This window comes from Falco cherrug, chromosome 3, assembly GCF_023634085.1.
Source record: "Falco cherrug isolate bFalChe1 chromosome 3, bFalChe1.pri, whole genome shotgun sequence".
NCBI lineage: Eukaryota > Metazoa > Chordata > Aves > Falconiformes > Falconidae > Falco > Falco cherrug.
The window spans coordinates 35,030,218-35,049,377 of record NC_073699.1 but is presented as its reverse complement, the minus strand read 5'-3'; the positions used below and the strand labels follow the sequence as shown (position 1 = coordinate 35,049,377).

The 19,160-nt window shown below is 37.7% G+C and overlaps 1 protein-coding gene across 5 annotated transcripts in view; it reads left to right on the top strand.

Annotated features, from left to right (window-relative positions):
* CPNE3 (copine 3) overlaps positions 1–19,160 on the top strand; it is a 34,299-nt gene that overhangs the window by 11,805 nt on the left and 3,334 nt on the right. For all 5 annotated transcript variants that reach the window (XM_055703576.1, XM_055703577.1, XM_055703578.1 and 2 more), the window contains 12 exons: positions 1,036–1,110; positions 1,565–1,636; positions 2,445–2,528; positions 4,138–4,227; positions 7,876–7,974; positions 10,694–10,780; positions 11,375–11,434; positions 14,087–14,220; positions 14,675–14,729; positions 14,830–14,881; positions 15,543–15,676; positions 17,763–17,999. In XM_055703576.1, coding sequence (XP_055559551.1) covers positions 1,036–1,110; positions 1,565–1,636; positions 2,445–2,528; positions 4,138–4,227; positions 7,876–7,974; positions 10,694–10,780; positions 11,375–11,434; positions 14,087–14,220; positions 14,675–14,729; positions 14,830–14,881; positions 15,543–15,676; positions 17,763–17,999 — 1,179 coding nt within the window. The remainder of the gene's footprint in view (positions 1–1,035; positions 1,111–1,564; positions 1,637–2,444; positions 2,529–4,137; positions 4,228–7,875; positions 7,975–10,693; positions 10,781–11,374; positions 11,435–14,086; positions 14,221–14,674; positions 14,730–14,829; positions 14,882–15,542; positions 15,677–17,762; positions 18,000–19,160) is intronic.

The window sequence follows — 19,160 nt, the reverse complement described above, 5'->3', positions numbered from 1 at the left end:
GGGGAAACACACTGCCACAGTAGGATTCCCTTCATTTGTTTTTTCAAGCCTCAGTTCAGTGTATATACATTTTATTTGCAAAAGGTCTTGAGATGATGCCCTGAAATGTACTGTAGGATGGTCTGTCCAGTTTGCTGTCTGAAAGTAAGTGGGCTGTCAATGAGCACAAAGTAGTAATTGCTATTTATGTACTCTTAATACTCAAATTATTATTTTTATGCTTCATAAAAAAAGAGAATTGCTGTATAGCAACATAAAAGTGTTCACAAGGGCCATACTGACCTTGCAATTTGCTTTCCACTTAAGGCAAGCAGTGATTCTGGTTCTGTCTACTGTTGGTTTCACTCTCATTTCCCTGTCAAATTCTGCTATTGGTGCTGTCATAATCAGGCAGCTTCTTTTAACTTGTTCTTTCTAATAGATCCTTTGAAGGCACTTGTCAGGAGAGTCTTCTTAGGTTTTTTCCTCCCCTGTGTCTAAAGTATTTTTATTTTATGTACATCACAATTTAGAATTAATCATTCCTTCTTAATGTAAAGGAGGACCAGTATAATGAGTAGACACTAATGCTAAGAAAGCATTGCCTGGAGAGGATAAAATAAAATCAACTAGAAACACTGCAGGGGGGGCTAATGTTTGTTTGTGTGACAAATGTTGTATTTATAATTCTGTTTGCTGAAGCCATTTATGAAATGTGGCTTGCACGTGTTTGAATAGTGTGTATGAAAAATTTAAGAACAATTTGAGATTGGAAATTGAAGTATTATCTTTGTGTGTGCGTATCATGTTACTAGAATACATTTTATTTCATACTGCTCCTGAAACTCTGCATGTGTTCATCTGCATAAATATGTTAAAATTTTGAAGTGTATTACCTATTTATTTATAGGACATCATGGGAAGTAAATGTAATGCAGTCATCTTTATGATAAAGGACAAATTTCTAAAATGAAAAGATTACTATCTCATTTCATTCCTTTGAAAATCTATTAAATTGCAGTAATAATACTTGACACTCAATTTTTGTCTTGGCAGATAGTTTCTAGCAGGACTCTAACAAAACCGTTAGTACTTAAAAATGGTAGACCAGCTGGAAGAGGAAGTATTACGGTAAGACAAGACAATAAATCTCTTCAGTGTTTATCCTTGAATCGTTTTGTGTGGTGTTTTTTTTTAGTTAGTGGTTTGAACACAGTGTGTCTGATCTACAGTGCTGTGAAAAGTATCTTAAAGCATTTTTTTTCCCCCCTCCATTCATATTTCTTTGTCATCCGAAAGGAGAGCAGCCCACCTTCTGCATCTGTAAGTCTCAGCATCCATCAAAATAATTAGAGCATCCGATGTGCTGTTTGGGCAGTCTCTCTAATTGTCAGTGTCATCGTCATTGAATCCCAGTATCAAATAAAATCGTTCCTCCTTCCCCCACCCCATTTTTTTTAATGTTTCATTTGTGAGCAAACATGATTTTTTTTTAAATGGACCTCTCATAGGAGTGTTGTGAATACGAGAAAGCTATGTAGTTCCTGAATACAAAATAAGTATTTTATTTTGTTTGCGTATCTAGATTACAGCAGAAGAAGTGAAGGATAACAGGGTGGTTCTGTTGGAAGTAGAAGCAAGGAAACTGGACAGTAAGGTACTTAAATAATTGCTGTTTCTTTGATAAAGTAGTAAAATCAGAATCTTGTCAAAACAGGAAATACTGAAATGTTCATTCTCACTTTTGCTGAAATAATTAAATCCATTAAGATTTTCATACACTAAAAAAGAAATCAAAGAAAGATTGCTTCAGAGTAACTTCATTGACTATTGAAATTGTGTAATGTATTTCTAAGTATGACAGGTGCATTGCAGGGATAGTCTGGGAACAGCATGCTTCCATTTAAATGTAAATCTTTATATTTAATCATAAAGATAAAGGAGTTTTAGTATATACATTTGTTTGAACAGCTGTATAAATGATTACCTGTTAGTGCTCTGAAATAAATGGGAGAGTGTCCTTGGAGTGTAAAAATCTGTTAAATATTTTGGGGCTAACTAAAATTACTGTATTTAGAAAAACTTCTAAAAACAAAACTAAAAATCTTAATAATATTGTTATTTTTCCTGGTTGATTTAATGATACCTTTTTGAACTGAATGAAATCCTTAGTTTCCTAACTATGCATCATAGTGCTTGTTAGTGTAAGTATTCTTCTACTTGAACTGTCTGGTATTCAGTATTTGGACACTACAGGACTTTTACCTGATATTGACAGACATGCCCCCATTTTCTTTCTCTCTTTCACAGGTGGTAGTATAATCAGACTTGCTTTTCTTCATCTAAAGCTTTTGTTCCTTGAACATTTAGTTTACTTTTTGTTAATCTAAGTGTGTTTTAACTAGCATTTAATGGAATTCATGCCAGGGGCTATTCTGGGATAATTACATGTTCTTTAATTACAGGACTTTTTTGGAAAGTCAGATCCTTATCTGGAATTCCACAAGCAGACTGGAGATGGAAACTGGGTGATGGTTCACAGAACAGAGGTAGGATATTTTTGGTCAACAACCTGGACATTAAGGTTATTTGATTTACAGTATGTCACAGCACTAGAGGTACAGTGCCTTACGGAAAGAAGAGAATGGTCTGGTAATTGACATGAAGACCAGTTAGAAATTACCTCAGGTCTTCCACTGATTTTTCTGATAGAACAGGAAGTCTACCTACTCGATTCTGATTTATGTCATCCTATTGTAAAGGATTCTTTTTTTAAAAAACCTTCTGCAATCTAGAAGAAAACAGATGTTTTGAAAAGGTACTGCATAGTCCCACAGGGACATTTGTGTCAGTGGGACTTGGGCATTCCTGTGACAGTGCTGTTCTTATGTCAGTGTCACCTAGATGTACTGCTTACTAATGAAAGTACCTATCCTGAATGCTTGCATAGCAAGGGCAAGCCAAGAATAATGCTGAGTGAGGGAAAACGTGCTTAAGCAGCAGCAGCCTTCCACCCAGGAGGAGGTGCAGAGTTCCAGTGGCAGCAACTGACAGGGTAGGAGTAAGTTCAAAATGTCTCACTGTAGAAGCTTAGGCCCTAGTCACAACTGAGGTTCTGTGTGCATTTGAAGTGCTGACAATATCAATTTTTAAGCATGGATTTTGAAGAAGTATCAGTCCTTTTTGTGTCATATTTGTAAAAACAGTTTCTCTCGTGAGGTGGTGATTCTGCATAAAGTGTATCTTTTCCATGAGGTTTTCACACATTTGAGTAGTGAATCCAAAATTTGCTGTTCTAGCCTAGAACTGGCTGGAGGATTAGTTCTTTATGTTAAAGATTTAAAAAAACCTCTTTGTGTTGCTGTTATTCCAAAAGAGAGCTTTCTTTCTCTGCACTTCTACAGTGCTGGAAGTATAAGCAATACTATTATTAGGTATTATTAAGTATTGCTTGTTGTGTGTAGTTTCTTGTGCTTTGCAAGATCATCATTTGATGTATTTGGTATATTACAGATACTTTCTAGCTGACAGATTCTGAAGATCCTTCAGTATTATTCTGAAATAACACTTGCTTAATGTTCAGCTTGAGAGACCTTTTATCTTCATTCGATGTTTCTGCTTTACTATACCATTAACTTCTTGAGAGAACATTCCTGTAAGTGGCATTTCAGAATAAATATAAGCTGGAGCGAACTGTAATCTCCAGAGCATTGATGTATTCAGAAATTCCAACGTAATCTTTTTCCATGTGTTTTTTTTTGGTAAGTCACACTTCTATATTTGTTTGTGTGTATGTATATATGTGTGTGCGCTTATTTAAAAAAAACAATATCGATATTTTTGTAAAGATACATTTCTTTTTTTGCGGTGTAGTAGCTGAATGAGTAGATCACAGTGAAATATAGAAAAATATGGAGTTGAAAAATACCATCTCTTTTGGACAGCGGTATTGCACGTTAAGAATGTTTAGTTTTCTTATATCCTGTATGTTAGGATTTGGATTGCAGGAGGTGATTGACAGCAGCGTTATTCAACTGCTTTTGCTTACAAGAATCATGACATGAAGTTGTGACCCATTACAATGAATACTTTCCACCCTTGTAAACCATACTATACTAGCTTGCTTTTTTTTTTTTTTTTTTTTTTTTTTTTTAACAGGTTATTAAAAACAACCTGAATCCTGTTTGGAGGCCCTTTAAAATCTCTCTCAATTCTCTGTGTTACAGTGACATGGATAAGTCAATCAAGGTAATGTATATGAAATGCATGAACTAATGCATTAAAAAAATTGAATATGTAATAAATGGAAGATATGTTGTTCTAGTTATTGCCTTGTTTTGATTGAAAATGTTAGATTTGTTATTCTTATTTGAAAATCACAGAGATACCTGCATGTTTTAGGAAGAAAAAAAGTCTCACATTTGTGATACATTATCTGATAGAAGTTGGTCTTTGAAAGTCTGGGAAACCAGGAGCTTTGAAATGTCCATTCAGTGACTTACTTGAACCATACAGTTTTAGTGTTGCATCAGCCAATATTTGTTGTGTTAAGATACTGCATAGTGAAAGATGTGTGGTTAAGGCTTGAATATGCTTTGTTCTATGTTATGGATCTTGTAATACTTTTACTTGTGCAACAGGTAACACTAATGAAAATCTTAATATACTACCTGATACAATTAATTACACTTAACATGCTATCTAACAGATGTGGACCAGGTGTATCTTCTGGATACCAGATGTAGCAAATTTTTCTCCTTGGATAAAACTGAACTTTCTGTCAAAGTCCACCAAACTTGTGAAGTGGTAGTTCTACCAGAACTGGTCTTTAACTCATTCTATCTTCAAATCTTATATTGAATAAATTATGTTTAATTTCTGAATGCTTTTCTTCAGGAATTCCCTTTAGGGGTGGGATTGAAGCTAAACAACCAATCAAAATGCCATTTATAAGCTATTTTGAACATGTTAGAAGCATGATATTTTAGCATTTGGGGGGTGGGGCGAGGAAAGCCTAAATGAAACAAAGCACCCTACTGGCCATTCTTCTCGGAAGGAAAAATGAGAGCATGATCAGCATGTGACAGGTATTAGCCATACAACTTTAGGCAGCCCTGGCAAATGTTTAACAGCCACAGGCATCTGGGTGTTACAAGCACCTCTACAAATTTAAATACATAATTATATAGCAGACTAATGAACAATTTTACAAGCCCAGAACCTGCTTCCCTTACTGCTCCTGTGGTTTTTTTTCCTTTTCATTTCTTTCTGCTTCCCTTTTCCCCAGAGTAGCTGTGGCAGCTCTTAGATATCCATATACTATAAATACATTTCTCTCTTTCATTAAACAGCCATATTAGAACTATAGACTGTTGACTGAAATATATCTGTTAAAATGAAGTTATTCTAATCTCTATCGTCATTTTAATAAAGTTGGTTCTTTGGAAACTTGCCTGAGAATTGTACATTTATTTCCAGAGGAAGTAGATCTTACTTGGCATTGTTACGGACTTGCAGACAGACGGTAGGATTATGTCTTAACTTAGAAATCTGGGAGCTGTCACTTCAAACATTAATATGCAGATGGAGTTGTATTAGAATGTTGAAGGATTAAACAATACTTTTAACACTTTCATATGCGTACATAATTGCATACGTAATGGGCTATTTGTCATAGTAAGTAAAACCACCAACTTTTCCATAATGAGTGGCTTTTCACCTATGTAATGGCTTAGTTTGTGTGTCCCCAGCAATGCACAAACCAAGTCGATTCTTTATCTTTCGGATTTGTTGCTTTATTCCATGTGAGCGTGTTTGCAGTCAGTGAAGTTTTTCCTGTGTTGAAAATGCAAGCCTTTCATCTGGAGCAAGCATGCCTAGTTCTGCTGGGGAAATCATATATGCAGTTTTATTACATGGTTCCCTAGTGCTGTTGTGTGTCCAGAAGAGCATACGTGGAACAAACCAAATATTTCTGTCTTGTCTGGAATAAGTATTGAAAATTGGCTTAGATGGGTCGAGTATATCAAGCAAGACAAACTTTGATCCCTTTAAAAGGAACAAGAAATAACTGTGCTAACTGTGAACAGGTACCATAACTCCTGGCTCAGTAAATGTCTTCAGTTTAAATTTCAGGTACGGAAGCACTTGGCTGAGTATTTGATTGGCTTAATTTATGGCATTCAAAACAATTTACATAGCATTGGCCATGAACATTAGTCTTGATTCTGTGGCTGCTTGTAAGAGATTTAAGTTGCTATTCAGTGCACGTGCATGCATTTTATTTATCAGTGCATTCCAAATGTTGTAGGGGTAGTGCAAACCACAACATAGAGACGTGTTCTGCACAGTGTAGAAGTTTCAATCTGCACATCATATTTTGTACTTCAACATTACTGTTTGTTTTCAGAAAGCTGATTCCTCTCTGAAGCTCAAGTGTATGTTGAAGTTGTTTGTTTTACTTTGTTATTCCTAAATGAAGTGGCCAAGTAAATATCTAAATTGTTTCTTAAATATAATGTACAAGATTTCAGTCTGGAAAGACAAACATGAAAATAGCTGTTTACTTTAAGCCATATATATTCGGAAAAGGTTTTCTTGAGGTTTATGTTTTGATTCCAAATAATAGGAATATTTGGAATTATTAATATTTTTATTATTTTTATTTTATTATAAATTTGATTTATCAATATTATTTTGATTTTTTTCTGTGATTTGATTAAGTTAGCTAGCATGTCTGTTGCTAAACTGAAATAGAGTATCAGAAGTGGATGGAATTAGCATATGCTATTATAGCTGAATACCCAGCTTTTTCTCTAGAAAGGCAGTTGAGTCACATTCAGAAGCTGAGCTTTTAAAAAACAAAAATTGAGGACACCGTAGGAATAAAGTAACAGTGGTAAAATTATGCACACTCAAACTGATAGGTTTTCAAAGAGGAAAAAAGGTATTTTTTGCTTCTGCTGCCTTCTTCGGTGGGTTGGGATGTTAAAAGAGGAGTTGATTGAATAGTAAAACTTAGGACAGGGGTCCTCAAACTTTTTAACCAGGGGGCCAGCACGTGGATGCAGTGGCAGGCAGTCATCTGCGGCTGCTTGGTTTTCACCCCCCAGCCCCCGGTGGGGGGGTCTGTAAATACCGGGGGCCGGATTGAGGACCCTGGGGGGGGCTGTATCTGGCCCGTGGGCCATAGTTTGAGGACCCCGATTAGAAAATCCCTTTTTCCTTGTGTTCTTGGTTTAATGCTAGTTGATATTCAGATCCATGGTGTCAATCATAATGACTGTTTAAATTTGCTAATCTTAAAAATAAAAAAAATAATAAAAGCAATCAATTCTTATTTCTAGATTTAGGGCTAAACCTTCATACGCTTAAAAATTATTTACATTGAAGATTAATAAAGTAATATTAAAGTGATAATTAAACTTGTAATCTTGTGATCACTGAATAAGTGAATTACTAAATTTTTAGAGGAATGCTCAAAGATAATTAAATTTCCTCAGTACCTCTGCAAAACTAAGCCTCTTAATCCTTGATGACAGTAAAAAACCCTGCGTTGTTTTCCTATGCTTCCCAATACACCCTCACTCCCAAAACATAGTTCAACATACTTGATGTGCTTGCTCATGTGAGACCTGACGCTGTGTAGTATTCTCGTCTCTCCTTCACTTCAGTGGAAGATCTGATCTCAAACCAGGTATATTGGCTTTTACCCAATCTTAATCCTTAGTTTTTAGATGCAATTCTAAGACTGCACTGCGAGAAAAGCTCCGTGATACAAAAGATTAAGGAATGGTTTGGATCTTTGGGTTTGCCTGAACTAGAAATGTCATTGCAGTGTTTATTGCTTTTGTAGAGCCATTTCTGTTACTAACACTGAATAATGCTTCATTTCAGGTTGAGTGCTATGACTATGATAATGATGGGTCTCATGATCTCATAGGAAGTTTTCAAACTACAATGTCAAAGCTGAAGGAAGCAACTCGGTCCTCACCTGTAAGTCTTGCATCGCCTAAGCTGCCTGTGTGGCTTTTTCACTCATTTTGGAGCAAAACTTCTGCCACTTGATTTGCAGATGTTGAACTTGTGTTAGGCTACACCTTAACAATGTTACTGTAGTTGACGCTGACTCAGCACTGACATTATGCATCCACTTTCCTAGCATTAGTGTCTTGGTTACAGTTTTTAATAGTACATATCTAAATAACCAACCATCAGCACAAATGAATTTTATAGATCCTAAAAATACAGAAATCAGAAAATTGAGAGTGTTAAAAGGCAGAATGCAGTACAAATTTTACTGCAGTTAAAAGACCAAAGCTTGTAATATTTTTTCCAAGCTTTACTCAGTCCTTTATTTCAGGTATGGCACTTACCGATTCTCATGCAGACTTTAGTGACTATGAAAAAATTCAACATTTATGCCAGTGCACAAAAAAGCAAGTGAGTGTGTTACTTCGGTGGCTTTAAAGTGAAATTGCCATTTAAGTTCTAATGAACTGTAAGTTTGCAAACCTTTCATTAGACAAGGTTTACATTTAGAAGAAGAAAGTTAGCGTAGCAACTGTAACATAAAAAGTATTCATTTTGTGGACTAGTATGTTACCAAAATATTTTACCGTCTTTTCCTTTAATTCTGTAAAACCTGCAGATCTGCTCCTACTTTAATAATAGTGTGATATGTATATACAAGAGCACCTGCTTGTACTTTTCTAACACCTTGAGTGTTGCGTTTGTACTTAATTCTTCAGAGCTGTTGAATGTGAAGTCAAGCGTGATGATAGTTGTTTTTTTGATTGCTGCTTTGTGCCCAACCATGCTTTTCTTTTAGATAGCTCCTTCTGAATTTGTTTTGAATTATGCATGGTTCAGCTTAATGCCTCAAGGTTTTATATTGTTTGTAAGGAATTTTGGACTTGTACCCTGTGCAGATAATTCATATGCTGCCCAGTTGGAGCTCTTAGGTGTTTTTCTCATTTTTTCTAGATTTTCAGCAGCCAGATGGTACCAGTTTAGCTTTCAATTCTGACAGTGGTCCTTCTTATTGTTGTAATTAAAGTGCGAAAAATAAATCGGGAGCAGGAGGATTTCATAAAATTACTTTTTCTGCTTTTTTTTAATGAAGATTTTACAAAACCTTTGACAAGATGGGGTTTTTTTGTTGGTTTTTTTTTTTTAAACTTGCACTTTTGTTGTAGAGTAGTATTGTAAATTAAACAAACCTAGCAAGTTTGTATGTTCACATTTTCAAGCACATATTTTCTGTAAGGGCTGTGATTGTGAGTTCCTGTGCAGCATTGTGTTGCATAAAGGCTTCTTCAGAGTCTAAGTATCTATATTCATCGCGCCCCTAGTAGCGTAATAGTGGCCGTCTCTTCTTAATTTAAAGGAAAGGTATTTTAAGTTGTAATCTGCCTGTGCTGGTTTTAGAAATGTTTTAAGACATTTGTTTTCGTGAGAACTGTTGTTCTGCCTGATCTAAGGACCTTATTGCTGTGTCAGTAGGATGAAGCAAAGATAAGAGACAACATAAATAATGTGCTCCAGGTTTCTTCTACCTTTAAAAGGAACTAATCTCTAATTCTGCATGATCTGATTAATTTGATAACATCTGTAAAAGATTCCTGGTGCACGTTAGAATTTGACTTTATTTTCGTTACTCCCACAGTTCTGACATTGGCTGCACCTGTGGGAGATTAGGCATAACTTTCAAGTTTGAGGCGAGCATGGGTGTGACTGTATCCTCAGTTGCTGAGAAAGCTGATCTTGTGTGACTGAAGGGAATGGGTGGTTTTCATTTTGTGGAGAATTTTTGATTCTTTTTTATTTACCTACCACCACCACCACCACCAGGTGTATCTTTCACCCAGGCATGCTGTTAGTGAGCTCTGGTTGGAGGATTATGAAATGCAGTTGAAAGATTGTAAATGTTATGTATCTTGTGGCTGTTATTAGTGAGTACCTAACGAACTGATACAGTACAAAAACAAGTCCCTGAAAGACAATTTTCATGAAATAGCAGTGATGCTGGTGGTGAAATTTCCAAAAAAAAATGAAAGTAAAACAAGAAGCATGTCGACTTTTCAGGTGCTGACCTTGTTGGTGCATTTTTTTCATTTGAGATTAATTTAAACCAAAGCAGTGGAACCAGTTTCTGACACTGAGCCAGAAGGCGTGTCTGTAATACCTCCTCAGACTATTTATACACCAGACATGCTGCATTGTGCCATGCCTGTATGATGGCAGGAGCTGCTTAACCTGGCTAGCTGCTGATTGCACTTGGAGGTTAAACTTTTGGGTTAGTTGATGAAGCCTCAACAATTGAATTTGGAAAGCTTAAGCATTTACTTCTTATTTTGTATGTTACTACCACAGCTACTGGAAACAGTAACGCTTTGCCTGAATCGCCATGTCTTTACCAAAAAGAAGGTTGTTAGCAGAATCCTCAAAGGGAAAATGATACAAAATTTGTCTGTTTGAAATACAGTTGTCTAAACAAACATATTTGTAAGCTTTTGGGTTAGAGATTACTGTTGTGATAATGGTTATTTTTCTTGCTTTTTTTGGGCAGGCAGGGTTTAATTTTGCTTGGTAGTGAAATATGTTGTATTTTTAATACCAGCCCAAAGTATGAGTCCTAGAATAAAGAATTTTAAAATTTTTTGCATAAGTTATATTTATAGTGCTTTGGTTGGATTTGTTTGTTTTCATGCAGGTTGAATTTGAGTGTATCAATGAAAAGAAAAGACAGAAGAAAAAAAGCTATAAAAACTCGGGCATTGTGAGCGTTAAGCACTGTGAGGTCAGTAATGTGTTCTGGTATGACTGGTTTTAAGTGTTCAGGCAAAACAACTGTCATCTAATATACCTTCACCCTCAAACTGTAAGAAACTTCAAAATGTCGGTAAGTTCCAGGCACAGTAAATATTTCATGGCTGTGACTCATATAAGGAGACAGATTGACAGCTGAATCATGTGTCCATCCGCCCCTGTCCCCTCACTTTCTCTTGAAGATGCCATCTATATGGCAAAGGTTGCTTACCAATTTATAAGGCCATTCCTGAACCACTGCATTTCCCAACTCACCATTTTATGGTGAATTAAAGTCTGGTAAGTCTGTCATAATAGGTTGTTTTATAAATGAAAATCAGCTTTTGGAGCTGATTTGTTATATGCCTGTAATTTTGTAAAAGGCCTGATTCTGGTGCACTGAGTGTGTGATGGCACACGCTGTACATATCCTCACTGCAGTGGCTGGGATATCTAGACAGTGAAAGTAGTGCTTTGCATGAGTAAAGATAACAAACTTGGAACCTCAGATGTTGCTGCAATAATACCTTTTTTTTTTCTCCCATTTAAAAAAAATGTAATTTCTATCTTTAACTTCTATTTTTAGATCGTAGTAGAATGCACATTCCTTGATTATATCATGGGTGGGTGTCAGCTGAACTTCACAGTAAGTTAAATCATTTATATAAAGTAGCTTTTGAGTTTTAGCACAAACTGAAGTATATAGTTGATCATCTGTGCTTTTCATTCGATTGTTGTTTTTTTTGGTTTTTTGTTTTTTTTGTTTTATAGCACAGAAGGGGGAAGATGTTTTGTCAAGAGTCCATCTAGTCTGTTTAGAAAAAAAATACTTGCTTTACTCATGGGACAAAGTTCTGAACCTGTAGTTATGTTCGTTCGGAGCTCGTTGAGCTGTCTGAATGGGGATGGAGGAGATATTTACAGTTCTCTGATTTACTTCAAGTTTCCTTTTCATAAGGGCTTTTTTCCTCTTTTTGCTTTTTTTCCTCTCTTCCTTCCTCTGACCACAGATCACTTTTGCCCTTGATGGTGGTTTTCAAGGCTCTTTACTTAATCAAAACAACATACAGAAGCCATCATATGGGTTAGGACCCTTAAGTTCTATAATTCATGAACCAAATGCAGCACATAACAGGAAGATGTCTTCACCCTGGTAATATGCCTCATTATGGGATATTCTTTGACTGTAGCCTGTAGGAAGGGGTGGGATCCACCTGTTCAGAAAAGGCAAGAGAATCTTTGGCAGCAGGCTGGCCAACTTGGTGAGGTGGGCTTTAAACTGAAGGACTTGAGTGGCAGGGTCCAAAGCAGCAATGCTCACGCCATTGCAACCAACTGGGGCCAGGCCAACCAGAGCAGTGAGAAATGTTCTTTAGCAGCCTCCCAAGATGAGAACCAGAAGGCCAAACACTTCAAGGATGTGTGTGGCTATGGTGGATCTTCTTGCACCCCTCTTGGGAAACCTTCATGCTCCTGAGGACTGGAGGAAAGCATGTGTCACTCCTCTCTTAAAAAAATGCAAGAAAGAGGACCCAGGAAACTATAGGCCGGTCAGCCTCACGTCCATCCCTGGAAAGCTCATCTTGGTGGCCATCTCAAAGCATGTGGAGGAAAAGAAGGTCATCAGAAACAGTCCACATGGATTCACCAAGGGGAAATAATTTCTGACCTACCTGATAGTCTTCTATGATGGAATGACTGGCTGGGTAGATGAGAGGAGAGCAGTGAGTGTTGTCTACCTTAACCACAGCAAGGCATTTGACACTGTCTCCCATAACATCCTCATAGGTAGCTCAGGAACTGTGTGCTAAATGAGCGGGCAGTGAGGTGGATTGAGAACTGGCTGAATGGCAGAGCTCAGAGGGTTGTGATCAGTGGTGCAGAGCCCAGCTGGAGGCCTGTAGCCAGCGGTGTTCCCCAGGGTCAGTGCTGGGTCCAGTCCTGTTCAACTCACCCATCAATGTCCTGGATGAAGGGCCAGAGTGCACCCTCAGCACGGTTGCTGGTGGTACAGAACTGGGAGGAGTGGCTGACACACCAGCAGGCTGCGCTGCCATTCAGCGGGACCTGGGCAGGCTGGAGGGTTGGGTGGAGAGGGACCTGATGAAGTCCAACAGAGGCAAGTGTAGGGTCCTGCACCTGGGGAGGAACAACCTCACGCACCAGCACAGGCTGGGGCTGACCTGCTGGAAGGCAGCTCTGTGGAGAAGGACCTGGGAGTGCTGGTGGTCAGCAAGGTGCCCATGAGCCAGCAGTGTGCCCTGGTGGCCAAGAAGGCCAGTGGGATCCGGGGGGACATTGAGAGTAGCGTGGCCATCAGGTTGAGGGAGGTGATCCTGCCCCTCTGCTCTGCCCTGCTGAGGCCGCATCTGGAGCTCTGTGTCCACTGCTGGGCTCCCCAGTTCCAGAGAGACAGGGAACTGCTGGGGAGAGTCCAGCAGAGGGCTACAAACACGGTAAGGAGACTGGAGCATCTCCCTTATGGGGAAAGGCTGAGGGGGCTGGGCCTGTTCAGCCTGGAGAAGAGAAGGCTGAGATGGGATCTTATCAATGTCTACAAATATTTTAGGGGTGAGTGTCAAGAGGACAGGGCCAGGCTCTTTTCAGTGGTGCCCAGTGACAGGACAAGGGGCAACAGGAACAAACTGCAATACAGAAAGTTCCACCTGAGTATGAGGAAGAAGTTCTTTACTTTGAGGGTGGCAGAGCACTGGAAGAGGCTGCCCAGAGAGGGTGTGGAGTCTGCTCTGGAGACATTCAGAACTCGCCTGGACATGACTCTGTGCAGCCTGCTCAGGTGAACCTGCTTTAGTGGGGGTTGGATTATATGATCTCCAGAGGTCTGTACCAACCCCAACCAGTCTGTGATTTTGCCATCGCCGAAACAGAGAGGACACATTGAGGTCAGAGAAAGAGCTACCTCTAGGTCTCTGTAGTATCTGGCTTGTACTTCTGAGAGAAGAGGTGTGTATGGTAAAACACAGGATGAAATTAGCAGCTACTGAAAAGCCGTGTGAATGGTAACTGAAAGTAAACACAATGTAAACCTGACAGGTTAAAGTGATTTCAGCCCTTGTGAGAGATGGAGAGCTTCTGCTGGTTTTGTAGTGGCACTGTTTTAAGAAGTGTTAATAGTCCAAGAAACTTGCATCTTAAGTATCATGCTTGTTAAGATTTGTAGGTGTTCTGGTAACTACTGTTTGCAACTCTTCCATTATTTTTATTTTGGCTTTGCCAGAGATAAGAAACATAGTTTGACCTATAACAGCAATTTGCTTATAACTATTACATTTGACAGGTGGGGATAGATTTTACAGGCTCCAATGGAGACCCTCGCTCTCCAGACTCTCTGCATTACCTCAGCCCTAATGGAGTTAATGAATACCTAACAGCCATTTGGTCTGTAGGAATGGTCATTCAGGATTATGATACGTAAGTTTTAGAATTTTTTTATTTAAATAATTTTTTAGATATGTATAGATTTTTGTGAGTTTCCTAAAACAGTGTTGAAGGTGCCAGTAGACAGATGAGAATGAAACTTCTGAGCTGAAATGTAGTGCTAAAAAAGACTTCAGAATCACTGCACAATCACATAATCTCAAGCAGAAGCTTGTGTTTACAACAGACAAGCAAGGCTTTTCATCTGTGATGTAAAGAGCAACACTCGTCTAAATAAATGCTTGTATTCTTGCTGATTTGGTGTTAAAGGCTGGTTTTGGCCCTAGGAACGATTACAGGGGGGAGCTTCCATTTAATTTTGCCTCATAATGCTTAATGTATAGCATTTTTAATGATCAAAAGCAGCACTGATTAGCTAAACTTACTTAACTATGGCAGCTTTTAAGGAAAGGCACTCACTTCATTTTCATTAAAACTTATTTTTTAGAGATAAGATGTTTCCAGCCTTTGGATTTGGTGCACAAATTCCTCCTTCCTTTCAGGTAACGGAATCTGTAAATGCATGACATAAGACAACTAAAAGCACTTAACTTCAGGAGGAGATTGTATATACAGCCCTGACTGTCTTTTGTGTTTTGACAGGTGTCACATGAGTTCCCATTAAATTTTAACCCATCAAACCCATTTTGTCATGGTAAGTCTGAAAAAGTAACATCAGACCTAGGGAGTAAGACGTCTAGGCTGAAGGGATAAAAACAGCTGAAAAGTAGAACAACATGCTCTGCAGTTCAGTTAAATGATGAGTTTAGTCCTGTAGCAGGAAACAATTTTATAACTGTTTTCTTAGTTATTAGAAATAGCATTTGGTCTGTCTTCTGTAATGATTCGTGGACGTAGTGTTTTAAACAGTTAGGGTACAGTACAGGTAAGCTGGAACAGTTCTCTCATGTGATCAAGCCACTTCATTCTACTTCACTGCTGGCATGGAGTTGTCTGGTTTGAGTATGATGCTGCTAGTGCCTGTGCAACAAGGCCTCTCTGATCACACTACTAACTACCACAAGCTACCAGGAGAAGAGAACTGCTACAATTTACTTATATGCACTTGAGCGTACGGTATTTGGCCTTTCTGTTCACATAAAGCCAAGCATGTTAAACATGTGCATTAAGCATTGGTCAAGCTGAAAGCCTCCATTGCTCGTGAATCACTTGATTTTTTTCATCATGGTTCATTTTAAATCTTTGCATTATCACTTTAAATAACTGATATATACAGTGTTTTAGGAAGATGGAGTGCTTCAAATTATCCTAATTCTATTATGAAAAAGTTAATATGAACTACTTGTGTTCTCTAGGAATCCAAGGCATTGTTGATGCATATCGGGCTTGTCTTCCTCAAGTGAAGTTATATGGACCAACAAATTTTTCTCCGATTATAAATCATGTGGCAAGATTTGCTACCGCAGCTACACAACAGCAAACAGCATCTGTAAGTTCTTTATGGCAGTGTGTGTATTTTTCTTACTTTTTTTTTTCCTTTCTAGTTTATAAATACAATTTATGTTTTTTAAGCCTGTAAGTGTACTTGTTTCAACAGCTGGCCATTTACCTTGTGAATTGGTGTTTAGTACCCTTAAAACAAAATAAAAGCTAATTTTTACAGCTTGTACACATTCTCTCCTAAATAAACTAAATAAACTCTTCAGAGCTGAAATATCAACTTAAAAATACATGGCACCTCTATGGTGTCTTGAAAGCTCTTGCAGTGCTAGACAGGTGTTAAAGCCTTTGTGTATAGGAAAGTAATTAACCTCAGCTGCGAAAAATCCACTAGATCTTGTTTCATATCAGATAGCTGAGAGAGAGAATTAGGTAACACGATGAAGAAATAGAGGTTATAGCTCTCAACACCTAGGTACCAATATAGATAATTAACTGTCCACACTATAAAGCTTTAGGAACTCTATGTGCTGTGCCCTCCTCCCTATTAAAATTGTATGCATGACTTGTTGGCCATATTAAGACAGGAAGTCTGAAGAGCGAGTCTTGAGTATCAAATCATTGCAATCCATGCAAATTCAGCAAATCTGAAGCCATATATATCCTAAATCATTGATGATGGCAAATACTGGTATCTCAGTCGTCATGTAAAATGAGAAGATAAAATCAGCTGGTTTTGCATATGAAAGTACTTGTGGAAACCAATTTGGAAAAGAGCTATGAATTTTCATGTGCAAGAGATTTATAAGGTTTTGCCTTGGTAGTCTTTCAGTAGTAACTATTGTCTATATATATTAGGAAAGCAGTTAAACCTCTTGTACTTTTTTCTTTCTTTTTACTGAGAGTGCAGTATGCCTAGCAAGAGATTTATTTTTTTCTGCCTGAAAGGATATACTGAAATTTTGCTGCTTTGCCTTTTAATACATATTGTAGATATTTTGGGTGGTCTTTTGGTTTTGCTGTTGGGTTTTTTCTGATACGGAGGAAGCATGAGAAGAGAGAAATAAATCCAATGTGATGTGCTGTCATGCTGCTGGTCATAACCTTCTTTCATCATGGCTGCTTTGTAGACATTCGTGCTGGAGTGGGGGGATAGAGTGGTGGGAAGTAATGAGAAAAGGTGGTACCTGAATACAGGAGATAAGGGAAAACCAATTACTCTGGAGGCCGATAAAGGAAGATGGGAAGCAAGGTACTGAAGAAGATGACTTCTGAGAATACTGGGAGTGCCTTTGGAACTTGAATTTTTGCTGCCCGTTAGTCATCTGAAATGAACCAAGTGAGGGAAGACCAGAAGTTCAAAAAATGTTTGTTAGTTTCTGAGCTTTGTATTTCTAGCTTTTTCTTGGTACTTCAGTCCAGAACAGAGGCTAAGATGCCAACTTTTAGAAGGCCTGGCAATATAATGGAAGCAACTTAAGTGATACTTGAATAATTACCAAAGTACTGCAAGGCGGCCTCAGATGCCTTGGTAAATAACTTCATAAAGCAGCTAGAAAACACGATTAAAGGAATTTGAAAACAGGCATGCTTTTTTACAGTACAAAAAGGTGTGGTTTAACCTATATATAGGATTTTAGGGGTACACTGGAAAAATGAAGGCCTGTTCCATTACCCTTGGTGGTACTCTTTTGCTCATCTCTTCTTAACTGAATTAAGCGAAAGGTAGCATTTCATAAAGGTATTCATAGACCAGAAAGGAAACAAATACAAGCTTTACAGGTATTATCTGTCCAAACCCTCAGTAAGCTGCCGTCTATCCGAAGACAAATACTTAGAAGATAGGTTTAACTGTTGGCTTGTCTGGGGATTTTGGAGAGGAGGAGAAGCATGATGCTTTGGAGGTGGCTATTTAAAGATGACTACTTTTAAAAGATTGATTATGTTGTCTTTATAAATTTCTTCAGACTGTACAGGTGAAGCCTGACCACAACTTTGATTGTAAAATTCAGTGAGTGCATTGATACATGCTCACAGTGACAAGAGTATGTAATCTGTATGTGCATTTTTATAAGTGTACATGCCCACATATTTTCTATTTCTTTGTCATAACACAGTGTTTATTGATTTGACAGCAATACTTTATACTTCTGATCATAACGGATGGTGTGATAACAGACCTTGATCAAACTCGAACTGCCATAGTTAATGCTTCAAAATTGCCAATGTCCATTATCATTGTTGGTGTTGGAGGAGCAGACTTTGATGCTATGGAGTTTCTTGATGGTGACAATGGAGTTCTTAGGTCCTCATCAGGAGAACCAGCTGTCAGAGACATTGTCCAGTTTGTGCCATTCAGAAAGTTCCAAAATGTAAGTAATCTTAATGGTACACTTAATAAATGTTGTGGAGCTATGCTGAGTTTGCTAGGATATCCCACTTATAGTCCTAAGCTTTTTCAATGTCTCTGAAATTAACTCTGGTCTGAGATAAGTCTTTATTGAATGGAAAGAAAAAAAAAAAAGGACAGAAGACTTCAAAATTCTGTGGAATTTCCATTAGGTGAGCTGATGCATGTTTAAAAAAACCTGAATTTCTGGTTTCAGCGCTGCATTTCTGACAGTTCCATGCAGGGGAATGACCTTTGTAAACCTTCCTCAGACTTGGTTAAACAAATGGGTGTGTTTTTCGTTTGGGAGGAAGAACTTAGTGTGGTTTTGTTCTTATAGTAAAGTGTTTTTTATTGTGGATGCCCATTTGTAAATGTGGTTTAGTCTCACATTTTATGTGCAGTCTTAATATTCAAAGCTAAATCACTGAGGTTGTAAACAGTAGGACTTGAGTGTCATCACAGTAGTGGTGATAGTTTTTATTTTCATTAAAGCAAATATACCAAAAAAATAGGCAGTGAAAGAATGGAGTCCTGAGCTTTTTTTGCTGTACAATGCAATAAAATATGCACAGGCTAATATAGTCTGTCTTTTAAATGTCTCATCACTTGAAAAAGTTGATTTAAAAAAAAACCAAACAACAAAATGTCCTCAGGATGGGGAAGATGAGATCAATATTTTTATTTCCATCCTAATATGTTGTAATTTTGTGTTGTTTCCTAATACTAACCCTGTTAATAATCCTCCTAATACCTTCTTATTTTGTCTTTGTATTTTTATTTTTTACTTTTGATACAAGTTCTTTGTTTAATCTCAGAGCAACTCAAGCAAATTGAAAGGAGAAAGGGAACAAAATCAATATAGAATGTGTGTACTGAATAATGCACTTGAATGTAGATAAACTAGGGTCAATATTCAGTATAAAATTATATATTCAGAAGTTTTCATTTCCTAGAAAAAGGGATGCTGTTTTTCCCCATGGATACTTAATCTTACAGTAAGAACAGTATGCCTGTAAGAGCTGCTGTGTAGCAATATGGTCACTGTGGTTTGAGTTGTTGCAAAAGTTTGCAGATGATTAGAGAAGCCCCTGAAGCAGATACCTTAAGCAGGTAGTGGAAGTTTGATGCCTACAGTCTGTGT